Genomic DNA, 14,575 nt, shown 5'->3' with positions numbered 1-14,575 from the left:
GTTAGATTCCATTAATGAAGTGATTTAACTGATGTTATTTAAATATGTAATTAAAATGTGCACTTTTGATGTTCATTAGAGAAAGTCTCATGACTTAAGAGTGTTTGTGACCTATAAAAACGTCTTTTGAATAATCACATGTCAAATGCTTATTTAAGATGTAAATTTAAGTGAATTTTCTATGATTCACTAACAACTAGCGTTATCGTTTGTAAGAAAAAAATTCCCCCATCCAACAGTTTTTTTTTATCGAAATTTTCTTTAAATTTTTTATATTTACACTACATAGTGTGTGGACTATATCTCATTGTTTTTCAAAAACCCGTGATTTTGCTGTCCAAAATGTTCAAGCTAACCTCAGGCTAATGGTGTGTCCTGTTTTTGGTTTGCCCCTCATGTGTGCTAATTATTTGCAATATATCGACTTAATGCGCATAATAAAAAAATTAATCGATATATTGCAAATTATCACCACACATTAATGATGGAAGCTCGTTCTCTTAGTCACTTAATCACCTTCACTTACTTTGATGTCAAGCAATTAGTGGTGGAAGCTCGTTCTTGGGCTAATGGTGTGTCCTCCCACATTTGGTTGCGAGGCTGCGCTCACAAACTTTAGTTCGAAAGCTGAATCTTGCTTATAAGCGAGAATATTCAAATAGTGAACTTCGGCCCTTAGGCATTATCCATCCAAGTACTATTATACTTCGTAACATTTTTTTCTCAACTAACATGATATTATCATATACTGTAAGATTGTTTTTTAATACCATGGTAGTGTGCACATCAAAGTGCTATTAAACATTTCCCATTCATATATATACGGTTAAGATTCGGAGACACTCATTTTTTGACACCCATTTTGTAGTACTCACTTCGTATTGTCTTTCAACAATCCAAAAAATCTATATTTCAATTCACCATTCATAGATCATCCTTGTAAAAAAACTAAGCAATACAAAATCATTAAGACATTTATTTGTAGTGAAGAAAATTGACGAATACGGTTTTGCAAATAAACAGTAAAATGACTATTGTTTATCCCAACAATCGTTTGGTTTTTAAATTTGGATGATTTTTAGTAGACATGGTCTTAAGAGAAGATTCGTGACATCGATTTTTCATTTTTGGCATAATGTGAGATGATTATATCTTGTTGTATGCAAAATTGACTCCAAAATGGGTCCAATCTTTGTTCCCTCAATGATCTTACTTGAAATATTTTCTCTAGTGTCCCTGTAAAATAACTTTCATAAAACTTGTGTCCCAATGAAATTTGTTCTCTTGGGTCACTCATTAGCCATCATACCTTGCACAAGAAAATGCCTAAACTGCGCATAATGTCCACAGTTCTTTCGGATATTCAAGCTCAAGGTTCTTCTACAAGTAATTGCAATGATGACTACAACGTCGTGGATGGAACCAAAACGCTTTGTAGGTCAGTCGTGTCAAGCAATTAGAGTTTCAGAAGGAAGGCCTTTTTCCATAAAAACTGAAAACTTATTGCTAAAGACTCCTTCAGCTTTCGACAAAAGACTTTTGAGCTTTGATCCCACCACGTGAAAGAAGAATTATGAAATGAATTGTGTAGCCTACATGCATCAACACTCCACATTCATCCATGTATGCACGATGTGTGATTCCATTATCAATTTCTTTATCTTCAACACTTTTTTCTTATTGGAGCAATATCTTGATCGATTAATATATTTTAAACTATAAAAAAGGAGATTCAAACTTTGATGTTGAAGTATAAGTATACTACTCTAGTCGATTCAAACTTTAAATCCAGGCCTATATCTTCCACTCCTTTTATAGTTATACAAGTTCCGAAGATATGAATGAGATTCACTTCGAACGATCACATAATTGTTGATGCAGATCCTAACAACTGAATACCCGAATGAGAAAACAAGTTTCCTCACCAAATGAACAACAAATTGATACTCTCCATACTCAGTGATGTTTAACACACATGAGCTCCTTAGATGAGGATTATATAAGGTGCATTTTTGCTGAACACTCTTAAGTGTGTCAGGAATACGGCTCGGTATCCCAAATGTCATAACATAATTGGTGAAATTTTGTTTTCAAGTTTCAAACTACTTGTATTATTATATTTAGTGTACCGGAATGTGTTCCCGGCACACTGAAAAATCTTCCAAGTGGTGATAATGTTTATCACCTACTTATTATCATTGAATGATTTAAAATTTTGAGATTTATATTTATTTACTACACATATCTCAAATTTAAACTTATCTAACAAAAATAAACACGGTGATAAGCATCACCATTACTTGAGGTTGGTGAGGAAAAATAATATACAGCCTCAAGCCCTCATTGTGTATATAAGATAGCTTATTTCCAAACATGATTAACAATTGAAATGGTGACCAATTAGACCTGCCCTTCCCAAGTGACATCATATTATCACGTACGCATATTTTGTCACCAATTGAATTACGGATTGGGATCCATTCAAATTGTGGAGATTTTAAGGATCTTTGCATCTTAATAATTTATCGTGCAATCAAAAATCATTTAATTTTTTTATTTAAAATTAAACACAAATAATACCTAACGAAAACTGCTCGCACAATGAATGGTTAGAATGCGGAGATCCTTAGGATTCCCATAAAATGGATCGGGAAGATCCTGTTCCGGTAGAAGAATTCACACCATCATTACCCACTAATCTAAAAGCAAATCAGTGTCAGCATCTTTCTCCGACTGACTGGGGCAACGGAGAAAGGAAATAATACCTAGTCAAGATAGAAAAAACAATTTCTTTGCTGTGCAAATGAAAGCTTTACTAAAAGATAAAAACAGCAGTGCAGAAGCTTCTTTTACTTCTTTTTCTTCCTCTTTAGCCTGGTGTGTTTTTACCTCTTCTTTAAGTCAACAATATGGTCCAAGTCAAGCGCACTGTTAGTCAATTTTTCTTTAATAGTATGAGACTATTGAGTTGTCTGAAAAATAAACAGTAGAAATTGATTTTAAGATTTATTTTAAGAATTCAAACGGTGAAGATTGTTTAAAAAGTAATATTACTTGTGGGTTAAATTGACCCTACGATTCATTTTAAGAATTCAAAGGGTGAAAATTGTTTAAAAAGTAAGACTACTTGTGGGTTAAACTACCGCAAACCCTTAGTTAGCATGCAAGGTTTTATGAAGAGTTAACAATCTCATTCAGATTCAGGATGGAACTTCATCTTCCTTAATTGTACTAAAGCAGATTAACTTACAAGTCGTTATGTGTGAAACTTTACAAAAACTTATAAGAAATTGCGCCATTCATCTATTGTCAATTGGTTTTATAAAGTGAAACCTCAGTTTCTTTCAAATTTTCATAAAATTGAGGCTAAACGTACGTGGACCTATTGAAAATGTTACATTTTCGAGTTTCTACTCTAAATTTTCACAATTTAGTGCGATTAATTTTGTACTTAAGTTCCCATTAAGGTAGGTCATAGGCCAATTATGTATCATGATTACCTCTTATTATGAGATAGAAGTGGGGAGATTCCAGAACAATATTTCATCAGCCAAAGACGAATCATATTGGCCTACCATAAAAGAAAGCTAGGACGCGATTTGAAATAATGAAAACCGTTGTGGCATATATATATTGATGTTAATCAAACCAACATATCACGAGATAAAGTATAATTCTACATTGTTTGATGAATCCATCGAAATCCTACTTTAATTTAAGGAGAGGGGCAGATTACATCGGTTTGATTTGAGATTAAAAAATATAACTGAATCAACTAGTGTTCAATGGTTTAGTTCGATTCGATTTTGATCAATACCACTATTCAAACCGAACTAAACCAAATAAAAAAATGGGGAGATCACGTCGGTTTGATTTGGTTGGTTTAAGCCTATTCAACACATAAATAAAAAACATTGTACATTTTAAGAGTTTTATTCTTCTAAACATTCACACATCTCGCGCATTCCAATTGGATTGAAAGATTAAATTTTTCGGAACATAAAAGTTCATCAAGTCAAATAGAACCAAGTTTCAATTAAATAAAGTCTCATGCTAGCAAACAATTTATTAGCTATAACCTCATATAAGCATGAAATACATATAAATCACCTTATTGTTAATAATCATTACAACTTGTAAAATAAACTAATTAATAATTAAAAGAGACATGGTCAGTTCGATTTGGGTTTGATCGATTTTAAAAGTATCAAATAGAACCAAACAAAAAATAAATTGTTTTGGTTCGATTTTTAAATTATTCATTTTTACTTGATCACCAAACCAACTAAATTAATTTTGTTTGAACTGGTTGATTTGGTCGATTTGATGCTCACCCCTATCCAAAATGCATGGCTGCCAACACTAGATAAATTGTAAAAGAGAAATACTAAGGAGACTCTCTCAAAAGAAGGACTCTCCATGGACTTTCTGTCCCCTCATGTTTTTGGCACAATATTTTATAATGTTGGCACGAAATTAACGTTAAACTGTGACGATCCGTCCCTAATTTTACGATTTTAGTAATTTTAAATGTGGGAAAATGCCCCTAGAGGTGAGGGCGTTGATTTTGTTGACCGTCTTTTTGTGACATGTACAAGCTACTATTTCGCCATATTTTTGAAGTACTCGACGATACAAACGCATAGAGACAAGCGTAATCGAATTGGAGTTACGATGAAAATTTTACGAACTTACGAAGTCAAAGAGCATTTTAATAATTTCATCATCCTAAATATTTGGCTCTCTATTATTTTAATATTTTCCCTTGAATTTCTATCCAGTGGGACCCACCCATTCTTTTTCCCCCAATCTCGTGCCTTCCAAATCACTCAGAACTCTCTCTCTCTCTCTCTTCTCTCTATCTTCTCCCTCTCATCTCTCACCTCTCTCTTCTCTCTGTAAAAAAAAAGTGGAGCCGAGCAGTACAACCACCACCTCGCCACCTCTCCGGCGAACTACACCTAAACCACTATACCATATCCCTATGTCTCTCTCTTGTTATGCATCTCTCTCCTGCAATCTCCCTGTCGTCTCTCTCATCTCTACAAACACGGGACAACTGTGAGGTTAGGGTCATCACCATCGCCGTCTTCCATGGCAGATGACCATTGGATCAACGTTCCCAAGATATCATATCATCTGACACCTAGCCCTAGGTTTAATTCCAGACATCCCAATGGGAATGGCTCTCGGATCTTGGAGCTCTAACACTAGAGACTGTCTGGCATGGATCTCACCATTTTCTGTGAAGGTGAGTGTCGATTATGCTTTGTGTGATCTCCCCTCGTGGTTTAAAATGACATTTAGGCTTCATGAGTGAAGTTTAGACTTTGGACTGGTTTCATGACGTAAATGGCGAGGGAGGAAGTTTTCCAGATTTCTGGAAAATTAGGAACCGTGGTCATCTGACCATTTTCAGGCCATTTTTTCGGCTAAGACCGACCTTAACTCGGCCTCACCTTGGTATGGTTTTGCTCTCTACATTTCTAACTTCAAAATGGGTCTTGAATTATTGATTTTGGTGAAGAATCGAGCTCGATGAAAGCTCTGGAAGTTGGACCAAAAACTTGCAAAAAGCACGCCTTCGCGAGGAAGGCAAGTACGATGGTACTCGCAGGCACGTGGGCGCGCATGGGCTTACATGGGTCATCGACGCATGCAGCGCGTGGCTGCCAGTGCAGCCATTTGTGGCAGCACACGGAGAAACCCAAGGTCCCTCCTTAGGTTTCTTGACATGCTGGACCCGAATCCGTCCTCTTTTTTTCCCACACTTTGTACGAAAATGCTTTTATACGTTAGTACCTTACGTATTTACATAAATGGTTTCATTTCTAGGCGAAACACATCGCAAATACTCTCGATGCTACGAGGCGGGTTCGAGAAAATAACGTAACGAAGAGAATTAATATTGTGAGTGGGTCTTTTCTTGATATATACATATATATATATATGTTTAGTTTCCATATATACATCTAATAATGAATTTTCTATATGAATGCCGTAGTTAAATTAATATTTATAGAAAATGACATAACGAAGAGAATTAGGAAATCATTATGAATCTTACGGGATGCCTTAGCTAAATTTACGACTATGAATAATACTATGTTGACTCAAATTATCGAATCATTATGGCATGACTACATTTATGTTATTTGCTCATCGTTTGCTGCACCAGTGTTAGTACTCGCTCGGGGCAGGACCAATCTTTCACGTGTATGTGCACATCGCATTGTACGCTCACTTTGGATCCGTTGTAGGTGTCAGTCCTGTCGTACAGGTTGCAATAGGCAGCTCCGACTTGTATGTGCTACGCATAGCGCCAGTCTTCACGTGATTGTAGTACTAGAGTGTATATCATTGTTACACCCAGTCTTGTTCATGTCAGAATACCTCTGCATGAACTCGTGTGTCAGCATGTGTTAATGAGCACCCGATATGAGATGTTTGCTTATGCAAGATTATGTTGATTACGGACGTCATGCATTTACTTATGAAATATTGTGTCGTATTTAATTCTTGAGCTATTGGAAGCTACGGTAAGTATGTTCATACTATATGTAGTACGTAAATTTTGGAAATTATACTTGTTTTACAGCGAGGGGTTATTATGTTTTCAAAAAGGTTTTTATAAAACTTTATTTTTAGGCTCACTCACCCTTATTTTTAGCCCCTCCAGGTTCTAGTAGCAGAGCTTTCGTATCGATGAGGATTATTGGCAAATCTTGGTGTAGACGATTACCTTCGATGGTATAATTCTCATCCTATTTTACTGTACTGTACTTATGCTCTGACATCACGTGTGAAATGGGTTCATTCCCACTCACAGCGCACTCTTATATTTAGGCACTTTTAGGTTTAAATTTATTCACATTTTCCACATCACTACATATGACTTCCTCACTCTCCGGATGTCGGCCAACACAGCTCGATCCGAAGTCCAAATGAATATCCCCAAGTCAGGGTATGTCATAAACTATGACAAAAAATTTATAAAAAATCTCACTTTGAAAAGTCCGCATTTCTCGTCGTAAAATAGAATCGATTCTGTGAAGCACTAAAACCGATTTAAACCTCAAAGTTTGGCTTCACCAACTTTTACAAAATTAAATTGGTTTCATGCATGTACTTTTGGGGATCCTCCACATACAGTGCCATTCTAAATAAGTGAAATTTTGTCACATAACTCGATTTTTAGTCATAAAAACTAAAACCCTGCAATTTTGGACACAAGTCATGCATCATTTTGTTCATATCGTTCTATCAAAGAAAAAACAAACCAAACTTAATTAAAAAGGAAAACTAATGAAAAAAACTTGAAAACTTTAAGTTTTAACGAAAATGACAAAATAAAGGATAAAGTGAATAGTACCAGGATTGACATTTTAGTATAAAAATGCGGTTTTTGGTTAAAATAAACAGCACCATAAATTTTTCATTAAAGTTCCCTGGACAGCAATGGCAAGGGAAGGCTTTGGATTCTCTTTGAGAAATGGCAATGCATATTAAACCCCATTTAATTATTGAATTGTTGGTTTTATATATCAAAAAATTGTTTAATTAAATGGGTTGGCCACTTTTGTGGGAGAACCATGCACGTGTGTAACCACATCCATTCCATAGTTTCACATCTAAGAGTTTGTTCTTGATCAATTTATTAATCTCTTCTTTAATTTCCAAGTTATATTATATTGATACATGATCGTGATTGATGACGAGCTTAAGCAATTCCACATGCCAATCTCAGTCCTCAATCAATTGTTGACAATGATGAAGAATTTTGGATTGTCGATCCTTGACGCGATTAATTCATTTTAATTTAGGCATCTAATTCATGATCAAGAAGTGCATGCGTTCGGGTTTACATGTTTGATACAATGATGTATTTAATTAAAACTTGTGTATATTTAAGTTAAGTTATACAATACAATAATAATAATTTGATTTAAATTAGTTATTTATAAAAATTAAATTTAAAATTCAATACAATTACATCGTCGAAATAAGTGATTGCATTTTATTTCATAGTTTTTATTAAAAGGAAATTATAATGGCAAAGCTCAGGAAGACAAGTTGTATTTTTGTATATCTCAAAAAATGTAAGAGAACGCTAATTACGGTTAAAGTTGCGACAGAAAAGTAAGATCCATGTGATGCATGCGGGGTGTTTCAAGTGCATGTATCATCTTCAAGCCAAACAAAAGCATGCTTCATGTGCAACCATAAAAAGTACAATTCATAAAAAATGATGAATCGCTATTTATTACTACAATCTAGTAATATTCTTCTTCACTTATAAGTGAGAGTTTTATATTCGATTCTTACCAAAGACGAATTTGAACCACATTATTGCTAGTCTATTGTGAGACTAAGTCCACCCCTTCGCCCTTAGTATAGATAATATCGTTCGTTAAAAAAAATGATGAATCAAGGGGCGTGTTGAGAATAAATCTCACATTAATGAGATCAGGGACCTTGCATGTGTTTATAATTAGTTAGGTTACTCCCCATATTGTCAATTGGTTTTATGGTGGAACCCAAACTTCTTCTTGAGTAAAACCCACATTGATGAGATGAGGGACTTTGCATGGGCTTATAAGTAAGTTGGGATACTTCCCATATTGCCAATTGATTTTATGGTGAAACCTCAACTTTCTTCATGGTATCAGAGCTGGTTGTCCCACTATAAAGCCAAACGGCCACGTCACCCCGTTGTGTTGTCCACATATTAGGCTTGAAACTTCGCCACACGTGAGGGGTCGTGTTGAAAATGAATCTCACATTGATGAAATGAGGGACTTTGCATGGACTTATAAGTAAGTTGGGCTCCTCCCCTTGTTTCTAATTGGTTTTATATATGATGGAACCTCAACGAGTCTATAAAACTCCATTAAAATCGATGAATTTATAACTCTTTTAAAATCTTTCAAAATCTCAATTGAGTATATAGTTTCTTCAAATGCTAATCACTAACTAATATGTCTTGGTAAATTAGATGACAATATTTCTTAAATTGTTAATAATTAAGATTCAAATAATGTTAGAATGACAGATTCACCTTTTTTTTTTTTTTTTTAATGCAAATACAGTTTCTAGCTGTTAGATTGCCAAATTTATCCTTAATCATAACCGCATATAAAATCCGAATGTTGTACCTAAGATTCATCCCCTATACAAATATATGATGCATGTAGTTTGAATTGCCCTTGAAATGGAAGACTGTTAATCACAGTCAAAAGCATGTTATGGTAATAATTATGTGAAATAAGTCCTTCTATTCTCCAATTTTCAACGTAGGATTCACACTGTCTCTCGCAATATTGTTAACCCTAGTCACAATTAATCTCATGAACATGCAAAGCTCTCACTATATATCTCCCCATCATCTAAAAGAAACGAGACAGAGATATAGAGGCAGACAAAGAGATACCATGAAGTTGCCTTCCACCTACTCTTTCTCTCTTTTAGCTTTATTCTTCTTCCACTGCTCGGTCTGCTCCCATGTCCCACCTCCTCCCCCTCTCTATCTCCTTCACCCTTCATGATCATCTATTCCTTCTCTCTCCTCCTCCTCCTTCTTCCCCAACCATATCTCTCTCTCTCTCTCTCTCTCTCTCTCTCTCTCTCTCTCCCTCTCCATGCATATCCTATAGCTTTCTAGACTACATCTACTGTGCTCTCATTTTCCAAAACCCTAATATGGCTAACATATCAACCCTCTTCAACAAGTTCCTCTCTCTCATCATCCTCCTCCTCCACCTCGGCTGCTTCTCTTCCACCGCCACCGCCAATATCCCAAAAAAGCCTCATCACCGTCGTAAACTCTCCACTCACCTCTCCAAACCCAGCACCCTAAAACCCCAAAAAGCCCTCTCCACCTCCTGGTCCTATCTCAAACGCATTTTCACCTCCAAATCCTACAAAATCACCTGCACCAACATCATCCAATCCCACCTCTCCACGCCACCTCGCTCCTCCCACCACTCCATCGTCTCCCTCGTCCTACCCGACTCCGACCCCAAATACCTACCTGGGTCGCTCCCCGAATCAGATATCTCGGCCGATTCCCACCAATGTTTCCCTCTCCGAAACGATATCTTCCCCTGCACCGCCTGCGGGGAAATCTTCCCGAAACCCGAGACTCTCGATCACCACCAGGCGATCCACCACGCCGTTTCGGAGCTTCATGACGGAGACTCGGGCAAAAACATCGTCCGAATCATATTCAAAACAGGCTGGACCGATACACGAAAAGCCCCCGAAATTCACCGGATCCTGAAGATCCACAACAGCGGCAAAATCCTGGCGAGGTTCGAGGAGTACAGAGAGCTGGTCAAGTCCAAGGCGGCGCGAAACGGCACCGTTCGGAGGAGGGATGAGCGGTGCATCGCCGACGGCAACGAGCTTCTCAGATTTCACTGCTCAACTTTCGTTTGCGATTTGGGACTCAACGGGAATTCTGGGATTTGTAATCACGAGCACTGCAGTGTTTGTGGAATTATTAAATCTGGATTCTCACCCAAGTTGGACGGAATTTCCACGCTGTCGAGTAGCTCCAGAGCACACGTGGCAATTCCAGAGGATATCGAGGAGGAGTTTCAGTTTATGAACGTGAAGCGGGCTATGCTGGTCTGCCGGGTCGTGGCGGGTCGGGTCGGGTGTGACACTATGGAGGATATAGACGACGTGGACAAAGAGGGCGGCGGATTCGACTCGGTTGTCGGCAGAGGAGGCAGCGGGGTCCACACGAGGGTGGACGAGGAGGAGCTTTTGGTGTTTAATCCAAGAGCTGTTCTTCCTTGCTTTGTGATCATATATACCATGTAACGGTGTGATAGTTGAAGCGTTTAATGCATGAAATCTGAACTTGTACTAGTCCTTATTTTTGAGCAAGGATTGTGAATATATTTTGGTGATGTGTGGTGGTGATATTGTTTGATTCACCCCAGGTTTTTGCTTAGCCTGTGACCAAAAACATGTCACAGCTGCCTCAATCCTCAATTTCTATTGGCCATCATCATGATTTTGATTTCTTTTTATTAATTTTGGTATGTGGATATATTTTTACTCTTGGTATAATATATATATTAGGATGATGAACTGTCGATGTTAATTGTTAAGTGTGCGTGGACTGTGGAGTGTGTAGGTTGAGCTCCAGCCCCTTGTGGCCTTGTCGGCTTGTCGTCCTATCCCATTTAACATGTTACATGTGATATTTGGCTTGGATATATTTAGTAATTGATGCATCCTATCATGTTAATTATCGCTGTGAACTAAATTTATAGATAAAATTTTGTAAACTAAATGATATCGAGGTTGATAATTAGATTATTATTTAAGTATTGATTAACGTGCTTATTTTTTTAGGAAACTTTACCGAAAAGCTCCCGATACTGTTCATTTTAACGAAAAACTATATTTTTACACTAACAAATCAATCCTGGTACTATTCACTTTACCCTTTATTTTGTTTTTATCGTTAAAACTTAAAATTTTCAAGTCATTTTCATTAGTTTTCCTTATTTTTTATTGATCACACATTATTTAATTTACAAATTTAGTCTACCTAATATTCTTCTAATTTGTATACTAATTAGTAAAACCTTTCTTGAGAGTGGGATTTTTGTCCTATTTTTGTGTGTTTTAATCAGTTTGACCCTGTAAAATTCCACTTCTATTGAATAAAAGAGATTCTGCCAATTGTAACTAGCACTACGATTTGGTAAATATGTTTCTCTATTATTGAGATTTTGGAGTCTTATGTTCGACCTACCTGGATAAGGTTCGATACTTAATTTTATATTATGACCTATTTATTGCATCGCTTAATATTAATCAATCACTTCTAAGATTAGAATATCGTTGAATAAAAAAAGAGTTGTGATATTCACACACCCCATTTCACTTCTCACACACTTTTTTATTTTCGACCGCCGAATCGGATAAACTGAAGAAGATTAACAGACAGAAATTATTAAGGGGTGTGTGGATAGCACACCCCTAAAAAAAAGAGTTTTAACGAAACAATTCCGGTACTGTTCATTTTTAACGAAAATGATATTTTTACTCTAAAAAGTCACTCCTAGTACTATTCACGTACAACACTTTTTTTATCCTTTTAATTAAAACTCAAAGTTTTCAAACCATTTTCATTAATATTTCTAATAAAAAAATGATAATTTTGGATAGACTTGTCTCTTGGAGGTGATCAACACGTGGCATGGTTCATGGTTTAGTAACTTGATCTTTGAACCTTGTGGGCCTTTAAGCCCATCTCAAAAAATTATGATTATGTATCATTTAAAAAGGTCAATAAAGGACTTTGAGTTAATACTTATCCAAAAGCGTTCGATTAAGATGAGAAAATTTGAACTGACGCCTAGTGTATAAGATAAAATCATGTGGGTACGTTTGTTGCATCAGATTATCTTGGATTTGACTAACTTCAGATATTAAGTTAGATTTGTTTAGAATAGATTAAGATATACTAACTTAGTGAAGTGTTTGGTATGTTGCGGAACAAAAAAACAAGATAATGAAAATTTCAGAAATTTACATAATCAACAGAATAAACCAAAGTTGATTATGTTAGATTAATTTTGATAATTGTGAGGATTTGAGTCACCTTGGCAACTGTTTCATCACCCAACAAAACCTCAAGAGTCACTTCAATAACTTCAAAGCCACAGTCATGGTGATTGCGAATGAGAAGAAGACGACGGAGATGACGCAGTCAACGAAGTCATCGTCGAAGATGAAGCAGTCGATGAGGTTCTCTATGAAGATGAAGCAGTTGACGAGGTCGTCATCGAAGATGAAGCTACGCTCGAAGCCCTTGTCATTGAAAATCGAAGTAGAGGAGGATGGAGCCCAATCAGAGGTGAATCAGATGATGTAGCTTGTGGGTTGTTCAATTGAGGTTCGAATATGAGGTCTTGTTCATGATTTTGGGTTCGGGGCGAGGAGAGAGAAAGAGAACGCGAGCATAGAGCAAAGATGGGACGTGAGTAGTGAGTAGAGAGATGACGCGAGCACAACGAAGTGAAGGTTTTAGCTAGTCCCATGGTTTTCGGGGCGTCTTGCTAAGAGTGGCTAGCGAGGTCTGTACTCAAGGCAAGTCCTCCCTAATTCCATTAAAGCTAGTCCCGCAAAGTGACAAACATGTATTGCACCAATATTTAATCCAGTCCAATTCAATGAGGGCAAACAAAGGCCCCCCATATTTTCTAATAACCCAAATGTTGTTTTGACAAGAAATCTGACCTTGTTCTCCAAGCCACACGTTCATACCCGAAATATCAAACGTCCAAAAATGCTATGTTAATTTGAAGGTTTCAGGCAAATTTGATGAGCTTCCAAGTTCGACTCGGATTATTCATGCATGTTTTCTTCCTCCGTGAGCTAGATTTTTGCTCCCTATATAAACTCCACTCCTTGTCATAACTTCATCCACTATTGCATTTTTCTCTCTCTCTTTCTCGCAAGCATAATAGATATACCTAAGAGCAGTTCCATCGAGGAACCTTTAGGCTGGCACCCAACCAAATTATTAATCAGGCACCCAGCTCAAGATGGTCTCTAGGCAGGCTCAGAATGTGCTGAGCCCTTACCCGACCTGCATGACGCCATGCAATACTGCCACGCCTCCCTGAGCTGAATTCGAAGCTTTCTGCTTTCCTTCCACCACCACCCCAACTCGAGCTTCCATATCCAAAACCCTCCCTCTCTATCTTTATCTCTTTCCACCTCTAGAAAGCTTCAATCTTTCCCCTGTCTTTGAATTCAGGTCGGGCCGAACTTGGTTGATCTCACATGGGTTTTGGTGGTTTGAAGACAAGAAAAAGAAGGGAAGAAAAAGTGGTGAAACCGTGCTTGACTGCACAGTTGGAAAATCAGGGAAGAAAAAGAAGAAGGGAGTCCAGAGAGACATTTTTGAGAAAAGTGGGAAGAAGAAGAAGAAGGGATCATGTCAGAAATTAAAAATCAAATTATTATTTTATAATAAAATTTTAATAAAATTGACTAGGCTATTTAGTTTTAGGGATGGATATACATTTGGCCTATTAGTGTTCATTGGAGTCTATCACTATTCACTGAGTGTATTAAATGGGCTGGGTGCTGATGCATTTTTTTAAGGGCGGAATTGTTCTAATAGCGCCTAACTGTTGTGTTTGGCTCATATACTTATGAGTTGGCAACTATTTTGCATGTGTAACTTTGTGAATGCTACAAAAAAATGGCAGCAGTCATTTGTGACTTTGTGTTTTGCCTTTACTTGTGGCATGGAAGTCTTCGTTCAAGAGAAGACATGGTGATTGCCACAAGCAAAGTTGGAAGCAAGCAGGTCTTGACTTTGTGGGATTGCATGCAATTGTGCATGCTTTCTTTTTATAGGCTAGGTACAACTAGGTGTTGAATATGCCATGTGAACTTAAAAAAAATTTGGACTTGGTTGTTGGCATAATTGCTGGTGCATGCTTGTAAGTGAAGGTAGTAGTCTTGCATTCGGGTATGCTTGCCGAGTGAAAGGGTAGGCTTCAGGGAAGCATCCAAAGAGATGGTGAGAGCATTTGGC

At 37.0% G+C, this 14,575-nt stretch overlaps 1 protein-coding gene across 1 annotated transcript; it reads left to right on the top strand.

Annotated features, from left to right (window-relative positions):
* Positions 1-9,394: 9,394 nt before the first annotated feature.
* LOC137716027 (uncharacterized) lies at positions 9,395-10,916 on the top strand. The gene has a single exon (XM_068455416.1). It carries the CDS (start codon positions 9,502-9,504, stop codon positions 10,825-10,827), a length of 1,326 nt encoding a protein of 441 aa, XP_068311517.1. The 5' UTR covers positions 9,395-9,501; the 3' UTR covers positions 10,828-10,916.
* Positions 10,917-14,575: the final 3,659 nt, after the last annotated feature.

This window comes from Pyrus communis, chromosome 14 (assembly GCF_963583255.1).
Source record: "Pyrus communis chromosome 14, drPyrComm1.1, whole genome shotgun sequence".
Taxonomy (NCBI): domain Eukaryota; kingdom Viridiplantae; phylum Streptophyta; class Magnoliopsida; order Rosales; family Rosaceae; genus Pyrus; species Pyrus communis.
Note: the sequence above shows the minus strand (reverse complement) of the source record. Positions and strands in the feature narration are given on the sequence as shown.

Bases quoted from the DNA above. Each gene is read 5' to 3' on its own strand.
- LOC137716027 (XM_068455416.1), top strand. From the start codon at position 9,502: ATGTCCCACCTCCTCCCCCTCTCTATCTCCTTCACCCTTCATGATCAT.